Raw genomic sequence first — 19,101 nt, forward strand, 5'->3', positions numbered from 1 at the left:
CAGCTGCGGATCATTGGTCTAATGATGGCACGGTAAGGCGTGGTCATGATGTAATACACGAGTGAAGAAAAGAAAAGAGATAGGGGTAACCATGATTGTAACACAAGACTCAACATCTGATACATCTGAAATGTCCCCCTCCTTGCCATCATCCAGTCCCTCTGATGCTAACTCTAAAGTCGAAGTAGGAGCCTCTTGGAAGATCAAATCACATTGGTACATCATGCGAAGCACCTGAATCACCTCCACAACATCACCCTTCAAGCAGTTATGACACTTTGTGACAGTCAGAGCTGCAGCAGAAAAAGCTCACTCACTCAAAACTGAAGTAGCCATGATAGACAAATGATCATGGGCAAGGGATGCCCATACAGGGTACTGATGAGCATTCACCTATAACATTAAGCTAGATCAGCAACAATTCAGTTGACATAAAATGATACCTTACCCCCACCACTGAATGATAGGCATGTTATTGGGAACTAGAGTAGGTGAGTTAAGGTAGAGGTAGAACTCTCTTAGCCATGGCAGTTGGGGATCCACTTCCGACTCTTCCAGTTCATCATCACCACTCTTGTCATCACTAGAGAGCTCTTGAAGAAGTTGATGTACCTTACCAGACTTCTTTTTTGGTGATGATGGAACACCATGCTTGCCATACAACTTAATATACTCTTCCCTAAACTAGTGTAGATGTAAGCATATATAATATCTTGAAACAGAAGACCCACCATTCATTTGGCTTCCTTGAGAGCCTTGGCATGTGTGGCCTTACCCCAAAAATGTTTGATGTGAGAGTCCTTCTGGGATGGGTTGAGCACTAAATACAGTGAATATCAACATTACTATAAGCCACTGATCACCTATACATTGAAATAATGTATGCATCACACTCCAAACTTTGGTCATAATACTTGTGGATCTTTGCAATACCTCCTTGTAGGGCTCAATGAAATGACTCATACTTGGGATTCTTGGAATGTGTCAACCAGGCCTTGTGTAAGGCCTCGAGAGCTGGCAAAGCAAGGTGAAGGGATGCCCCCCTATCAGATGAGAAACTTTGCTGAGCTTTGTTGGCATGCTAAAGTAATCATCAGCTTAAGTTATGAAGGGAACTTCCTACTCACAGCTAGGAGAGATGTAAATAAAGTAATACAAGCCAACTCATCCTCATGCAGCTTCAATTGATCAATTTTGGCTTGTTTCACAAGGTTTGCCTCATGAAGGCCAAGCTCATAGACAAAAGGTTCAACATACTAAAGAACAATAGTTAGTTTTGACTCATCATTTATATTATCATACATACAGGTCTCTTCTTCTCAGCATGGTCAAGCATTACATAAGTTGAGGACCATTGGATGGGCATGTCGAGTAACAGTTGCAAGACAACAGGGCTTGGGTTAGGTGCATGGGTCTGGATGTCCTTCCAAAGTTGCTTGAATGATAGTCAAATAATTCAAGAAAATGACAAACCTTGACTGCAATGGCTCGCACAAGACCAATTTCATCTCAACAGCCATGGGCTTGAGGGATAGACAAATCAGGATGCTCAGGATTATAGTATGGGGCATTGCTATATGAAGAGATGACAGCTTGTGTTGCAAGGTGAATAACATGAGCCAGGCACCTTCAAGTTCCATGTTAGTAGAATTACAAAACAAATCACAACACAACTATACCTGATATGCTGCTTTTTTGGGATCCACATTGTCCTGGTCCCTTGCTTTATCTGATGTGCCAATTCATCAAGCATTGTGTCATTATTTGAGGCATTGTCACATGTAATGTGGCCAATCTAATACCCACATGAGCACTGCACCAAGATTTTAACACCTTAACACCTTACCTTATGAGCAATGCCCACTTGATCCACTATCTTGAACAAAGCCTGCCCAAGATGTTGTCCATTGTGGGAGTTATTCAGTTGTGTGAATCCAAGGACAGCACATTCAAGCTGCCAGACACTGGGTGATGTTTCCTTGATCCAGTGGCTGGTAGTGGCAAAATAGCCATCTGCATTACTGGCCTGCCATGCATTGCATGTCAGGTTGACAGCACTGGACATGAGCTTGCTCTGTTTGCAACATCAGTATGAAATATTAGTTTAAAATAATACAAGGGAAAACTTACATTGAGGTGTTGTCATATGCCATTCCAGACCCTCAACTCTAAATCTGCTTCTCCAGATATCCAGATCCAAGATCCAGATCTCCAATGATCTGATCTATCTTTATCTTCCTTCTGGAATCCAAACCCTATATCAGCGCCCAACCCCATTTAGACTTCCCCTGTCTCTGGACTCTGGTTAACTATGTTTCCCTTCTGATTATTGATCTGTTACATACTTTGCATATGCTTCATACATAGCCTTTGTGTTTTGCTGACTGATTCCTATATGATACCTACAGTATATAAACCTCGTGTAACTCTCAGAAATACTTCAATTCAAATATCATCTTAGTTCCTGCTCATTCCTGTGTCCTCCGGACTCGAGCCAAGTCTCTTGTCATATTCCGAGTCTTAGGATTGTATCCTAGACTACATCTCCAGCTCTACCTTAGGGTAGTCTATCCCCTGTTAGTTTCTAGTCCAGACTTCATCTAGATTAGCCTTATCCACTTGTCCAAATAACATCCAGACATCTGTTGGATTTATCTCATGTTTCAGATCTGGACATCCATTGTCCACCCTAGTCAAATCCCAGGAACTCTGGACAACTGTTCTAGCCCCCAGAAATTAAGGGCACATACTTGGGAAAGGGGCACAGCATATGAACTGAGGCCAAGCCCTTGTGATCCAACCCCCTTGAGCACGTGACCTTAACAGGTGTTCTTTTAACTTCATCATCTGTTTCTTGAATAAATTCATGATTTTGCAGTGTGTAGTGTTACAATTTGGCAGAACAACACCACTCATAGCATGAGCTGCTACAGCAATCATCTTCTGGAAGCTCAGGTGGTCAATTGCTTGAATCAGCTACAAAATAATCAAAAATCACTGTAAATACAATAAATCAACACCTACCTGGCTAGTGGAAATTAGCCACTCAATAGTGGCTTTGCGAGAGACTGTGTTCATGTACGGGACAACAATGTCAACAGAAGGATTTTCTTGCAGATGGCTGTTGAGACTTGTTTGCTGCACATTTGCAATAGCCACTGCTGTTTTTTGTTCTTTGATATCTTGAGGCAACATTGACTCAAAGTTATTAGTCTTGCACCATTGATGACAATTATTCTGTAGTAAATGTTAGAGTGTCAAGTATCAGAATGAAAAATTGACTTACTGAATGCCAGAATGCAATATGGCATTGACATGTTGATGTGTCACTAATGATCTGGCATGGGTATCCTTTCATTCTGCGACTCTGTCAGTGGGAATAGTGAAGAAAGAGTATACACTTACTTGCACAACTCACAGTCTTGGACTGAACATGTTTTCCCATCCTTAGCCTTGTGTACATAGGGTTTGCCAAAAAATGCACTGACATCATGGCTCCTCTCCTCACATTGAAGTACAGGTGTCATTGATATGTCCTGTATGTTGATGTTGGACAAAAAATTGTCCATGGCTGCAGGTGTTGCATTGCGAGTACTTGGAGTCTCTTCTGCATCATCCATAAGTGATGGATTGTGAGCCTGATGAAGGTGTTTGCCTATAGAATTGAAGAGTGAGTATACAAATGCAGAGGCTGCAACATACCTTTGTGGCCTGTGGCTTCATCTCCTTCACTGGACAACTCCACTAAGTCTTCTGTCAAGGAAGGAGTCCAGTCTGCATCTGCCAAATTGCGCTTGCCAGCATTTCTTGGGTTGGTGCCAAATGAGTTGCTGATAGCCATAGATTGGAGAGTCTGTTGAATGTTTTTGTGACTGCAGAGTTCTGGTGTTGTGGTGTTGTTAGAGTCAGTAAGACAAGATGATGGAATGATAGTGCACTTGGCTTGCACAGTGATGGTGGCAGGTGTGTCATCATCAGAGATCACTGTGAGAGGCATCAGTATGGTATATCATGTTCTGCTAGTAGATTAGTCACACAAAGAATCACTCACCAGTGGCACATAAACTGTACATCAAGATGGAATATGCCACAGGTGTTTCCAAACTAGGAAGCCTGGGCCTGAGCCCCAGGCTCAGGCCTGTCCAACTCACAGGCCAGGCCCAATGCATCACTACTTGTCTCTGCTACCCATGAGACCCCTAGTCCATGCACCCCCCTAAAAAGAACACATGCCACCCTTGATGCCACTCTCCTCTATTCTCCATTCTTATCTCCCTCTACCAGTCCTTCTTCCCTTTCATTTTCATCCTCTGTTTCATCTTCCTCTTCTTTGTCATTATCTTCCTCCTCTCCTCCACTCTCTAGTTTTTCTTTATTTCTTTTCTCTGCTTCACATATCTCTTGCTTCTTCACCAATTGAGTACCATTCCTGGGAGTGAATGCTCTCAAATGTCTTGCACTGAATTCTCCCTGCATTGGTCTTCCTTCCAACATCTCCAGTTTGTACAAGTTGAGGTTTCTTGACTGAATTTGGTGTGGAACTGACCATTTTGGTATTAGCTTCCATTCCATTTTGAAGGTATAGTCTAAATCATTATGATATACTTGAACCAGTTGACTGATTTTAAAAATAACCTCACCAGGCATTCTCTGTAGAATTTTCTTATTGAACATCACTTTATGCTTGATAGCATTATGGACTGCCTCCTTGTAGCCATCCAAACATTGTTGCTCCATGTATGCCATCTGTGTCAACATGTCTGATTGCCTAAGTGTTGAAGTACTATCCTTGATCTTTGTTCTTGGTGTATTCATCACAAGGCCAAGAAGCAATTCCTTGGGAGATGTCATATCCACATATCCAGATCTCAGATCTGATCCACATCTTATCTCCCTCCAACATCTCATCATCCAATCTGCCCACTCATCTGGTCTGGTCCACAATCCATCCAAATCTGCAACCAGCACTCATCTCCTTTTGGTAATCCCCTGACTCCAGTATTTCAGTTATCTGTATATCTGTCCTGCTCACTGATCCGTTACCTATGCTTCATTTCTGTTTCATTATTTGTGATTTGTTTATACTTACCAATAGACTATCCATATGCTTTGTACATAGCCTCAGACCCTGCTGATTGATCATTCCATTAGATACCTATAGTATATAACCTCCTGTAACTCTCTGTAACACCTCAGTTCAAATATCAACTTAGTTCTGCTCATTCCTGTCCTCCAGACCTGAGTACCTCTACCCTCATCACCCTCCAAGACTTAGGATTGATTCCTATAGTCTATCTATATCCGCCTCTGTCTACAACAGTCCACTACCATTAGTTTCTAGTCTGGACTCATCCAGATTAGCCTTACAATACTTATTCTGCATCCAGAAGTCATCTGGATCCACTATGCTACTTGTCTGACCCTCTGGACACATTAGTCTTGCCTTCCTGAAATAAGGGGCAATACTTGAGTAAGGGGCACAGTGCATGAGCTAAGGCCAAAGCCCTTTGGATTAATTTAGCCTTCAGTACAACCTTGACAGGAGAGAATTTTAGTGCTGGCAACAAATGGTGGTTCAAAGCATGAACTGTGTCATCCAAGTAGTCCAGCCATTTCACTGGGAGCTTGTCCCAAGATACTCCTTGTTGTTCACTATCTTCTCCTATATCTGGTGTGCACAACCTTTTTAAAACATGTAGCAATAGCTTATTAGTTCCCTCAACCAGGCTGTTTACCCATGGTGAGTATGCTGCCATGATATGCAGTTTACATTGTCACGCTTCATATAATGCTTGTACTGCATTGTTGTTAAAGTAATTTCCACTGTCCATCATGAAGGTTTCCAATGGCACAAATGCATTGAAGATGCCATTGAGACTATTCATCATTGTCTTTGCACTGCCTGCCATCTTGTACTTGAATACCCAAGTATGTTGCAAAAATACGATGAGGTAGACTCTTAGTGTGCTATATCCGCCTTTCCCTTTAGGTGTTGCAAAAATACGATGAGGTAGACTCTTAGTGTGCTATATCCGCCTTTCCCTTTAGGGAGTGCTAGATAATTGCCTACTAATAACTCAAATGGGTGTCTCCTGGTAATTGGTTCCAATAGTGAGTGCAAATGTGTTGATCTGAAACTCTTACACTTAGCGCAGTTTTGTATAGCCTCCATTATTGAAGTGTCCAACTTTGGGCTACAAATCTGATCCAATAATGCCATTTTCACCACATCTCTCCCCCAATGACTCCCTTCAGTGTGTTCTTTTTCTGCTAAATTTTTTGCTTCTTCCTTTGATATACATTCTACCTTAGCTCATGCTCTGGTTTCCATTCCCCCTTTCAAGTGCCACAATTTTTCATCTTCAATGATATACTGTAGCACTCAATGTCTGGCTCATCATTTTTCCCATACATCCTTATCTTGGTCCAGGTTACTGATCACCTCAATAACTTCTAGAAACACTGGTTCATTAGTAAATCTTATTCACAGGTTTTCTATTGTTGGGTCTATTGATATCACAAGCATCACATCATTTGCCAGTCCTGTCTAAGCCTCCCAATCTCTACTTACCATCCACTTGCTACTGTCTCCTGTAGTTGGTGGTATTCCTTCCCATTTGCAGCTGAGTCCATCTGCAACCATGTTCAGCTTCCCCAGGACATGCCTTACATCTACAATATTATATGCCAATATACCCTCTATCCAACATGCATGTGCCACATTTAGCATTGGGTTCAGTAAAGTATCCTTTAATGCATTGCAGTCCATTTTGACCTCAACCAGGAAGCCCCATATTATCCCTGAAAATTTATCAAACCTGAATTTTAATGCTGTGAACTCTAATAAATAGGATTTGTACTTTCTTTCTGTTTGCAATGTCCATTTTGATGTGAAACCTATTGGGTGTATACATTTGACCCATTTTCCAGTAGGTGTCTGTACCTTCACCCTTTGTGACAAAACTGCTGCAAATCCTTCTATACACTGTTACAGTCATGTATGCCCCTAGTATGCCCCTATTCATTTTCTCTCCTTTTACTTTGTATTACATCACATGCTGCACATCGCCACCACTAGACTTATCTCTGACTTGTCTTATCTCTGACTCACATTGTATTACATCACCATCACTATCACCATCACTAGGTGACCTATTCTTGCTATCTCTGACTCATCTTCTTATCTCTGACTCACCTCTATTCTCATGCCTGCCCTAAAGTACTTGTAGCCACTATATATAGTCTACTTGATATGCTGTAGAACCTCACTTTAATCTTACTAGGTTTTACCTGGAACTTCCTTTGCTTAAGACCTCCAATCTTAAGTTGTCTGAACACCGACATTCAAGTTGAGGACACTCTCCTTGCCTTGTCTTATGACCCTTGTATTTGCAAGGTCTTGAACTGATATTAGCTGTTACTCTTATCAAGCTGTTATTGTTGCAACTACCCTAGTTTGTAACATACACCCATCTGATGTTACAATGAATATTGAATTGTTGTACCTTGGTGCTTGCAGCATCAGTCTTGCTGTAATAGCTGCCTTGAGGTCTAAAAATGTGTTAGTGTGTTCTATTTTCCAATATTGATCAAGTTGAAAATCAGTCATTGCTTTCCAGTATGCAGTCTTGCCATATGAGCTATCTAGTGGGACCTTGAGTAGTAGGTCTTGCAAAGGACCATCCCATTGCATTCACTGGTTTCAGCCAATTTATGATTGCTGTGAGCTTGGTTAGATCCAGTTTTACCCCTTCTTGCCCAATTGTACCTCCCATGAATTCTGTCTCCAATATGCAGAATTTCATCTTTCCTGGAGCTATTGAGAACCCACACTCTCTGAACCATGTGAAGATAATGGCCAACTTGTCCATCATATCCCTGAATGTATCAGCTGTGCAACCTCCATCATCCATGAACAATTCCATGAAGTACATTACCAGTAGGTCATGCAGTCTTGCTGCTAACACTTTGCAGAATGCTGTGGGTGCTCCTGTAATCCCCAGCAGCATTCTCTTGTACCAAAAATAGCCTCATCCTTCTACATAGAATGCCAGGTATGGTCTCCATTGTTCTGGCACCTCTACTGTGTAGTATCCAGCTGCAAAGTCAAAAACTGAGATATAACAGTGCCTGTTAAGACACTGTTGTTTGGCCAAGATGTCTCCCTGTATCATTGGTGCTACTTCTGTGACCTTATTCAGCTAGGCAAAATTTTGGCATATTCTCCATTTCTGCAGTCCTTCATTTGGATTTGGAGTGTCCTGTACCTGCAGTATTTCATGCTCCAGTAGCTCAAATGCTGGGACTCTTCCCACACTCCTGCATTGATCATTAACCCTTTGTTTTAACACTTCCTCTGATAGGCCATTTGTCTTGTGGGCCTTCTGAGCTATGACCATTGTAGCTGTGCACTTGACTAACTCTGGTGGTTGTTAAGGTCATACTCAAGGGCTAACTGGATCCAAAGGGCTTCAGCCTCAGCTCATGCACTGTGCCCCTTACTCAAGTATTGCCCCTTATTTCAGGAAGGCAAGACTAACACGTCCGGAGGGTCAGATGGGTAGCGTAGCAGATCTGGATGACTTCTGGATGTGGGATAAGTATTATAAGGCTAATCCAGACAAGTCCAGACTAGAAACTAGCAGTAGTGACTGTTGTAGACAGAGGCGGATGTGGATAGACTATAGGAATCAATCCTAAGTCTCGGAGGGTGACAAGAGTAGAGATACTCAGGTCCAGAGGACAGGAATGAGCAGAACTAAGTTGATATTTGAACTGAGGTGCTACAGAGAGTTACAGGAGGTTATATACTATAGGTATCTAATGGAATGATCAATCAGCAGAGTCCAAGGCTATGTATGAAGCATATGGATAGTCTATTGGTAAGTAGAAATGGATCACAAATCATGAAATGGAAATGAAGCATAGGTAATGGATCAGGGAGCAGGACGGATATACAGATAGCCAAAATACCAGAGTTAGGGGATTACTGAAAGGAGATGAGCACTGGTTGTGGATTCAGATGAATTGTGGACTGGACTGGATGAGTGGACAGATTGGATGACAAGATGTTGGAGGGAGATAAGATGTGGATAGGATTGGAGATAAGATGTGGATCAGATCTGAGATGAGATAAGGATTGGATCTGAGATCCGGATATGCAGATATGACAGTGGTGCTTGCTCTATGATTCCTGCCTTCAACATCTCCTCTACTTGTTCATTATAAAACCTTGACTGTTCTAGAGTCAACAGTCTTTGATGTGTGCATAGGTTGAACATCTTGCCCTCTGGTATGTTGAGATTTAGCTGTGCTCCTGGTATTATGTTGACTTCTTGTAATGATAGTGCAAACAAATCCACATTATCCTTGACGAATTGTTCCAGTTCCTGTCATTTGGCATCTGCAAGATCATTACTGATTGTGACTTATTGAACAATTTCTGCTACTCTCTCTGGTTTGAATGGGTTCCTTTGCCTTGTGTATATTGAGGGATCCTGATCTGTTAGTGGTAATTCTGGTAGTTCTCCTAGTAACTGTCCTGCCACATTTGAGGCCTCATGTGTGGTGATAACCCCCACATTACTCTGCCTTGTCATTTCTTTCTCTCCCATGGTGTGTTCCATGTTCTTTGTTAACTGTTCTACCTTACCTTGTGCTTGTTTACCATTCTCCACTCTTCACCACAGTTGCTTCACCTGTTTCCTATCTTGATGCTGTTGTTGGTGTCCCATCAGTCTCCATTGCCCCATTGGAACATAAGGCAAGTGTGATGTTTGTGTATGTTCCACTGTGCAAACACAACAATGGCTAGACACTTGTTAATGTGCCTAACCAAAAATATTGTTGTAGGTCAATGCTCTGCCTAGCTGTTACACTTGCAAGCAAGAACGTTCAACCCTAAAGGGAATTGCTACTGAGAATGGCCGATGATACTAAAGACCCGAAAGTGCGCAGAGCACAGGAACAAGTGCGCAGGTATGTAGAGTGCAGGAATGCAGAAGTGCGGTCGATGAGTGGTCGATGAGCAGTTGATGTGGAAGTGCAAGATGCTAGGGTAGGGAAGTCTTAAGGAATGGCACGGGTAACAAGTGAGGGCAAGGGTATTGATTGCATGGGTAAAGAAAGTCAAGGTAAGGTGTCCAGGTATAAGGTAACCAATAGGGGCTAAAAAGCGCGCACTAATGGTGACTGCTCCTAAGTAAAACCTAAGGGAAGGAAATACTGCAGAAGGGAAGTAAATACGAAGTAGTCACTCTATGCACTTTATACTAGCTAAACCCTCTCGGAAACAGAAGGGACAGGACAGACAGGCAGTAGGAATATGTAAAGACATGTAATAAGGCTGCAACACTTGTTACAACACACGAGGCAAGGCAAAATACATACCAATGAGGTAGGATGGACAATGGACTGATGCGGGACATCTGTAAGGTAGTCTGAAGGCGCAGGAAATCGACCACAGTTATGCGTGCAGCACAGGAGTGAATGCGCAGGTCTGCAGAGCACAGGAATACATGTCCAGAGTGGGTTGAGTGCAGGAAAAGCAGTCGATGGTTTTGTAGCTTTCCATCACCTATATCAAAAGATGGCCATTGCAAGCCTAGCAGGAATACGATCGTCACACCGCTTTGTCATTAGTCTCATGTGTTCCACTCTCACTAGGATTTGCCTCAAGGGGGGTATTTTCAAGCCCCCCACTGTGTTCTCCCACTGTTTATTGTCTAGGGTCAAACTCTCCTCCTTGTTTGATGTGTTCATGATTTGATTGTTTAGTGTGACTTCCTTGTGCTGATCCTTGATACTAATAGTGTCCATTTTGTATTCATGTCTTGCTTTGAATTCCTGTAACATTGGCTTTCCAACAAGGAATCCCCATCCTCCACCACTATCAAACACCTCAAATTCTCCCTTCACCCACACACCTTTGATCTCTATCATTCCTGCCCATTTTGCCAATGAACTGACTATATTCCCATTCACCATTCATAGCTGCTGTTTTGACTGGTTCCAGTTGTGCAAGTGATGTTTAACTTTGTTAAATACTAATATGCACATTGCTCCAACCATTGCCCCATCATTGAATGATGCTCTAACCCTAACAATTTCCCCTTTTGGACCTTCTAGTGCAACCTGATGCACAAATGGGACCACTTCCTTTGTGTCCACTTGTTGTCTAGTTGCTTTGATGTGTCCCACTGTATACAAATCAATGATCTGAATTGTTTCAGTTGATGTGAGTACAGATGTGGCTGACACATTATCTATAAGTTTGTCGATTGGGTTGGGGCATGATATGACAGATTTGTCCTTGTGCAGTGCCTCTCCCCACTTGAGGACCTTCTCTCTAGCTCAGATATTCCTAAAATGCTGGGTCAACATGATATCCTCTTTTACACCGACCCATTCTCTTTTCCCTTGCTACCTTCTGGAATTTCCTCAATCCAAGCCGATACTGTCTGCTGTGCATGCCTGAATACTAGAGATATCAGTGTGGCTGCCATATGGTTGAATGACCCAAGAACCTTGCTTACTATTGCTCTCCATGCTGCCTCTTTGCATGTTAGTCTCTCCTGGTGGTCCTGTGGTACTGGACAATTTCTTCCATTATGCCTATGCATACCACATGCAAAGCATTCATTGGAGGCAATTGCCACTGTGCCCAGTTTGAGTGGATACCCTGTCTCGTGCATGACCCTCATACTCCCCCCACTTTGCATTCCATTGAGCTATTTGTGTGGCATATGCTGTATGCCCCACTGCTGTATCTTGATGGTGTGTGTATAATGTTACAAGTTGCCTGACCATTGTTTTCAAGTCTTCCATTACTACAATTGGTTGTGAGGCTGTAGTTGGTTGATGAGTGAAAGTAGACTGTGGATACACCATAGTTGCCTGCATCAGTACACATGTGACAGTGTTATTGCTGCAAGGTGCCTTAGATGGTGCTATATTCTTAATGGACATTTGTGAAAGTTGATTCTGGAGTGCTGTGATAGGGTTTTGTGTTGCACCATTGCTGTAAGTGGGCTACATCTGCATGCAATAAGCTAACTTCAAGTTCCTGTTTCGCCTGCTGTTCTTTCTTCTCCTTGAGCCACATTCCTTTCAGCTCTGTAAGCTCCTTCATGAATTCCATCCAATTCATATACTCCATATCCTTCAACAGATCTTTTATGACACTCAGGAACTTTCCTCTAACCTGCCAGATCATCAACATACTCAATGCAATTCCTGCACTTGTTGCAAGCTGCAATACCTTTGTGGCCCAGGCAACATGTGTCCAGCATTCCTGATTGTATAGCATAATCCTTGTCCCAACCTCCTTGTCTGTCAACAAAAACTCTAGCAGTTCCTTTTCATACTCTGCTTTGGTTTTTTCCATAATTACAATTGGTGGCCAGCATTTTTCAAACTCTGTGATGAACACTGGCCATGTGGCTTTACTCATTGATTGAAGAGCTTTAAACCATATTTTGGCCTGAGAACCCATACCCAGGTAATCTCCAAATGCATCTAGCTTATCCATGCTCACAGTGATGGACTGTTGTCTCATTGCATGATTAAACAACTTTAGGAAATCCACTGGGTTTTCTGATGTACAACCATTGCCATGAAAGATCTGTGGTGTTTCCATAGGCATTTCAACTCTAGTTTGTGTAATCACAAAAAACTTGTCCAAGTCATAGTCTGGTTCTTCAAAGGTAGGTTTTATCAGCTCTGTTTTTGTATAGCACAGTAACCATTGTAGATCAAATTGGGGTACTTGGAGGTCTAATTCTGGGACATCAAATTGCTCTTCATCTTTGAGGCTACTAAGGGGCAAACTGTCCAAATGATATGATGTATTATGCAAGGACAATTCTGGGGTGTCTAGCAGGGAGGAAGCAGTGGACATATCCATCTCCCAATTTGACCAGTTGATTTTTAAATGGGTATTAGTCACTACTTGTCCTGTAGGCACTCTGGGTCTCAAGCTGCTGGGCATCAGTTTCCAATGAGAATCCACATAAATTTTAATTCAGGTACAGTCCTTTTGTGGTTTCCACAGGTGTCTTATTGACACCTGCTGTCTAGCTTAGCCCTTCCGGACTTGATGCGACGTAAAAGCACTGTATTCCCTGCCACAGGTTCATGTAACTATACACATTGTGTTCTGTGTTCCAAATTTGCTTCCGAGTTGCATCCACACAATTTGGACAGCCAATGCTGCAACTGAGACTAAATTCTTTAAGCTAGTGCGAAAAAACGACGTTGAGCTAGTCTGAATGTGCTCTGTTCACCACGATGAGATAGGACAATGTGGCTCTATGCTATGTGCTGTCTGAGTGAGTGTGGTGCTGCTCTACTCTGCGAACTTGTCTGCCTTGTCTGACTAAGCTTCGGAAACAGCCGTGGGACCCTTCTCCTCGTCTCTGCTACCCATGAGACCCCTAGTCTAACGCTGTTCATGAAAAAGGGACAAATGGATGAACAGAAGTGTGGTTATGATCATAATTAGTACAACCTGTCTGAGACTCAGATCAAGCACGACTTGCGCTTGATAGGAGATAAACACATATTACACGAGAAAAGCGACCATTGGTACTCGAGATCATTACCACAAGCTTGGGCACGAGCACGAGGGTCGGGTCCTGCATGAGAAAATTGCTATGATAGTACGCACAATTACACTATGGTGTTACATTACCAGTACATTATCGTTTTCACGAGCGTCCTTGGTCGCCAATGATCAATGTATGAAAATTCGGAAATACAAGTTCCTCCTCCACCGTATTCCGTATGACATCCTGAATGAACCTCTCGACCCGTGTCACATTCTTAAGAACATGTTTGTCCGCCTGGCCGATCTCGCTCTCGATCAATATAGACGGGAGGAGGCGCTGACCGATTGGCAAAGGTTTTCCGTCACGTTTTCCGCTGTCCTCATCCATTTCAGGAGGGGTGCTGGTTTGGCTTCGTGGGCGTTTACACGCGGGGCCGTAGGGATCCAATTCATCGAGTATGCACAAGTGCACTCGGCCACGTGAACCCTCGTACGCGACAGCTACCTCTCCCGTGAACACCAACCCTGTCACTGAGAGCTTGATCGGAAGGGACATGAACGACGGGGAAGGATAATTGATCAATAAGGATGTTGTGAGCGTTAGCCGGAGATTTGAGTGCCAATTAAGGTAGAGATGGAGCTGAAGATCTGGATTATCGGACGGAGGAGTTGGAGCTGGCTCTGGTTCCGGGCGTGAAGACGGAGGATTTGGCGGAGAAGGAGAGGACTTATCTGGCGTCGTAGACGCGCGTGGCATCGAATCATATACTGAGCTAGGATCGAACGATGGGATTGACATGCTGCTTGGTGTCGGCCTGAATTCACCCAAGCTGGGCATGCTCACATGCATAGCGCCTCCACCCCACACATCTCTCGGCGAACCGGCATGCAACGCTGGGGTAGACGTAAACAAATCCACAGAAGGACTGTGCCCGTATCGGATATGCGGCGGCAGATGATGATATGCCAAACCTTCCTCCGCGATCCCTCGGCGTGCCCCCTTCCTCGACACCCACTCGAATCCATCATCATCATCCCCTGCGCCTTCCGTCACTTTCACATTCTCATTATCTGGCTCAGAATTAGAGTCAGAATCAGAGTCTTCGAGAAAATCGCGGTATATATCACGAAGGTCGACGAGCTCCACATCCGGAGGGACAGTACCAAAGTCGAGCGAGGAGATTTCGACAGGACCGATGAAGGATGGCCTTTGAGTCGTTGTTAATTGTCTGTTGAGGATGTCAACGAGGGTGGTCGCTAGTGATGAGTTCAGCTTTTGCCATTCCAGTTCGATGGACATGGATAACAAGCGTCGGCATATTCCGATACTCCTCAATTACAGCAATACCACATGAATAACGGACGGGGAGAGGCAGAAGTCCTTGCGACTGTCAGTGACCGCTCTTACTCTCCTCATGATTGGGCTTACCCCAACCATAGTTCAACGATGGCTACCAATATTCCAAAACCAAGCTCGAAGAGAGCTTGCGGCAAGTCATGGCGCTCAAACCCACCAAGTCCTCCAAGGATGCTACTGTCGTGAAACGAGAGGACGTCGAACTCATTGTGCGTGTTGCAATCTCCATCTGGTGCATAGCTCATCCACTCTTACAGGTAAATGAATTAGGCATTCCTAGGTCGCACGCCGAAAAGGCGCTCTTGGAAAGCGGGGGCGAACTCGAAAAGGCCCTTCGTGCGCTCGTTGCGAGCTGATGGGAGTATCAAAGGAAAGCTTGCCACTCCTTTTCGCTCAGTATCACTACTCTGCTCGTCTATGCAATCGATACCTCAGAAAGGAAAGACAACAGGCAGATAGAAACGACGGATTTTCAATCTCACTTACAACTGACAGAGGAACCAGATCACATCAGCCAATGTCAATACTCTACGAAAGGAAAAATCAAAAATCATCATTGGCAGATCTCGAAGCTGTTCGGTTCTTGGTCGTTTTGTTGGTCGCTCGATTTCTCGTAAAACGTCGTATACAACTGTTGGAGACATTTGTGCACTGCAGCGATTGCTGTCAAATTATCGATTAACTTGGCGACCCACGCAATGAAGGTCCAACACAATATTGGTGCAGAACATATAGATAACCCAACACTTAGCCGCGGTACAGCTATGTTGAGGGACGTGATACAGGACAAACAACCGTATCAGACTGCTGGAACTTAGAATCAAGATGTTACGAAAACTGGGAAAATATTGAGATACTGACTCAAATGACAGCTATTTGGCAACTCTTCGTCTGCCGGGGTGATTGTGTACTCTCCGATGGATTCATCAAATTCGATTGAGGTTCTAGGTCGTTCTGTGCAATGGCGTATAAATCTTGTCTTGAATCCAGATCACAAGGATGTCGGTGGCACCGAGCAAAATCTCATTCTCTTGACAGTCCGAGGTGATGTAGATGCTAAGGATTGGTTTCCACTCAGTCTTGACTTTCTTGCTGCCACATCTCCTTTGTTTACTGTGAGTTTCCCGTAGGGGAGATGAAGGGAAGACGACATATCAAGCGTACCCGAGGAAGAGTGCTGCAACAAGCGCGAATTCGTCTACCGGGTCCAAAAAGCCTGGCAGTTGGACCACGCACAGATGTGCTAAAACAAGGAGAAAATGGTAGTCACAAATCAATGGTAAGGTCCTGAACGGACCGGTCTTGTTCACGACCTGCAGGAAACCACCGGTTCCCATCTCAGGGGTCTAGGCAAGTCGCCCGTGAGCTGTCGAGATAAAGGCACAACGAAAGCAAAACTTGTAAAGAAACAGAGGTCATTGGAAAACTTCCCAGTCGGTGTGGGTCGGTCATGGCTCATGTCTGTGTTGTGAATCGCGAAGTAGATGGGAGTCTTTAACCTGCAGCTTCACGTAAGTTGAAGCACTAATGAGGTTCCCATCCGCAGCTTGTGCTTTGGACGAAGCGAGTCCATATGTTAAATGAGCGACGATCGTGATCATAGTTTCCTTCCAAACTACGGGGTAGCATGTGTCATAGAGGCCATCCTTTTCGTAGTCGAAAGTGAGCATGAACGTCATTCTCTTGCAGAGATCGTTGCTGCAAGACAGTCGGGTATAAAAATAAATGAGTACAGCCCAACAGCCCAAAGATAAACACGCACGAACGTCATTGCTATTAAAAGGCCTTGAGTTCGGCACTCAGAGGCTCGGCAAAGGGGCCCATAAATGCCTCAAAGGCCGTTTCTGCATCCTTGGCCTGTAACATAAAAAGACACATTCTCCTTGGATCTCCTCTGAGACCGTAGGGGACACATTTACTGCAGTGCCGAACATTACGGACTTCCCATACAGGAATGTGGCAGTTGTTTGACAGTTCCGTGTGTGTTGAAGGCTCTGTGCTCGTCAGAAGTCGCGGGATCACCGTATAGGCCAAAACGCCACCGGAAGGGGCCTGATTTCACTTTTTAAACCCGAAATGTCACGTTGAAAGTTCGTACCTCTGACATGAAGCCCACAACTGCACTTAAGTTGATATTGAAAGATAGTTGTCTGATGTGCCGATGTTAAGTTGGAAGACACCAAGGGAAGTTACGCTGAGCATGCTGTAGTAACAGACATCGATCAGACATCATGCACATGCCGGAGTTTCATACGCACCTTGAGACCGCCAGGTTGGATGATATTGATTGGTGAACTGTCAAGACTCCACATGTCTATGTTCACGAAATACCACAGATCGGGAGTCTAATCATGATCTATGAGATCGCACGCTGTGAAGGTCCGAGGGACAAATTCGAAATTTAGGCCCTTCGTGCACTGAGTCGCCATGAACTGATGTTTGACCAATGAAAGCCTGAGTTCACCCACGGCGAGGGAGAGGGAGCGGGGCCCGGGAAGCAGTTGTTGGCTGTGCCACTGGAGGCAGATAGGTTCTTGTTGAGCTGCACTACTCATCATCTAAGCAATCGACACCTCAGCAAGCCAGAACAGCAGATGTAAAAGATGTAAATTCAGCCCCAATTACAGCTAACAGAACATGTCAGCAAAAGTCAATACTCTACTAAAAAAAGTTCAAAGTTCATCATCAGCAGTCCTCGTGCGTAAAGGTAGCAAAAAAGGTAGGAATGCAATCTGAAATGAACGGCACTAAGAGCTTCAGAATAGCAAAAACGCACGAAGCACTCTGGAACGGCACGACCGGAAAAGACTGCGGAGAATGAGCGGAACGAATCGTAACGTGATTTGGCTGTGAAAAAGAGAGAAGATTTGATAAGATAACATGAAATAGATTCAGATTCGCCTGTTTGTAAGATCGTGGTGCAATGACGCGATGCAGTATCTGTGGTAAAAAGGGCTTGTTTGCAAAGATCTAGGAAACGGGTATATTCAGAAAAAATCATCGTAAGACGTCGTATAATAGTTGAAAGTTCTGATATGTTCTTTTTTTTGTCCTGGTGTGCTAATTACAGCCGCTCTTCGGGCCTGGGTGTGGGCGTACGTGAGGGAAAGGGAGAACCGTATGGTGCATTGAGGTATCGCGAGGTGGATTCCATGTCGGAGAAGTAGTCGCTCTCGACCATGCTCGAGGGCTTTTCTGCAAGGCCCAGAGCACTAGCGATAGCTCGGGGGCTTCCAAACGGTGACGACCTCTTCTGTGATGGGAACTGGCCTATTATGGGATCATCAGGGCCTAAAGGGGCATCTGAAAATGGCTTTGAGCCGCCACTAATTGCGGACGCTATCTGGTCTCAGGCGACGCGGGCTGATTGTACATGGCAGTCGCTGCGAGCACCGTAGAAGCTCCGATGATGAAGGAAGGGGTAATGTGAAAGTCGAAGAGCACGACGGAGGCGAGGAAAGAGAGAATGATAGATAGTGACGTCGCGAATCCCTTCAAGATATTGTCTGAATACTTGATCACGACAGCAGTCACCAAACCACCAAAGACTTGTACTGCCACCGTGGCCCATGCCCATCCACCGAAGTTCCGGAAGAGGTAACTCAAGAAGCTCATGGAAGGCGGTTGCGCAGGGCCGTAGAGGATGGGGAGGAAGGCAGGGAGGAGGGAGAAGAGCGAGAGTTGGACATTGCGCACCCACAGGTCTGCCTTGGAGTTCTTGAGCACCATCTCAAAGTAGACACCTGCGAGACCGGATGTAAAGCAGGCAGCGGTGACCGCACCAAAGCCCTTCAGTGGGCTCATAATATGGATGTGGAGAGGCGCCGCATCATGCGCGCTCCCCACGCGAATCTCCCGCATCCCGCTATTCGATGCAGTCGTCTGCACCTGGACAATACCAACGCCAATCGCCAAGAAAAACAACGACAACCATTTCGTCGAAGATAGCGTTTTCCGGAGGAGAATGACTGAGAACGCCGCAGTGGTTAGGATCTTCATCTGATATGCCACCTGAAAGGACGCCACGGGCAGATTACTGATAGCAACGAACTGCAACGAGTTCTGCACGACGTAAAGGACAGCTGGTATGGACAACTTCCAACAATCAGGGCTGAAAATCTCACTGCATACTTGGCGGAAAGGCGCAGACCATGGAAAGAGTAATTGCACGAGGCCGGTGAATGAATTCCGGGATGAC

General features: G+C 44.5%; 3 protein-coding genes across 3 annotated transcripts; 1 reads left to right on the forward strand and 2 right to left on the reverse strand.

Moving 5' to 3' along the window:
* Positions 1-2,736: 2,736 nt before the first annotated feature.
* BJ212DRAFT_1287594 (uncharacterized protein) lies at positions 2,737-3,225 on the reverse strand (the record flags this gene model as incomplete). The annotated part of the gene is made up of 2 exons (XM_041331995.1): positions 2,737-2,976; positions 3,025-3,225. Coding segments are annotated over 2 exons (441 nt in total), but the record flags the coding sequence as incomplete, so codon positions are not given.
* Positions 3,226-6,904: 3,679 nt separating this feature from the next.
* On the reverse strand, positions 6,905-7,597 carry BJ212DRAFT_1233300 (uncharacterized protein; the record flags this gene model as incomplete). Its single annotated transcript, XM_041329515.1, has 2 exons — positions 6,905-6,985; positions 7,451-7,597. Coding segments are annotated over 2 exons (228 nt in total), but the record flags the coding sequence as incomplete, so codon positions are not given.
* Positions 7,598-14,897: 7,300 nt separating this feature from the next.
* BJ212DRAFT_1287602 (uncharacterized protein) lies at positions 14,898-15,259 on the forward strand (the record flags this gene model as incomplete). Its single annotated transcript, XM_041331996.1, has 3 exons — positions 14,898-14,936; positions 14,987-15,112; positions 15,161-15,259. The coding sequence occupies 3 exons, from the start codon at positions 14,898-14,900 to the stop codon at positions 15,257-15,259; spliced, it is 264 nt and encodes an 87-aa protein (XP_041185831.1).
* Between the last annotated feature and the right edge of the window lie 3,842 nt (positions 15,260-19,101).

This window comes from Suillus subaureus (assembly GCF_016647635.1).
Source record: "Suillus subaureus strain MN1 chromosome Unknown BJ212scaffold_123, whole genome shotgun sequence".
NCBI lineage: Eukaryota > Fungi > Basidiomycota > Agaricomycetes > Boletales > Suillaceae > Suillus > Suillus subaureus.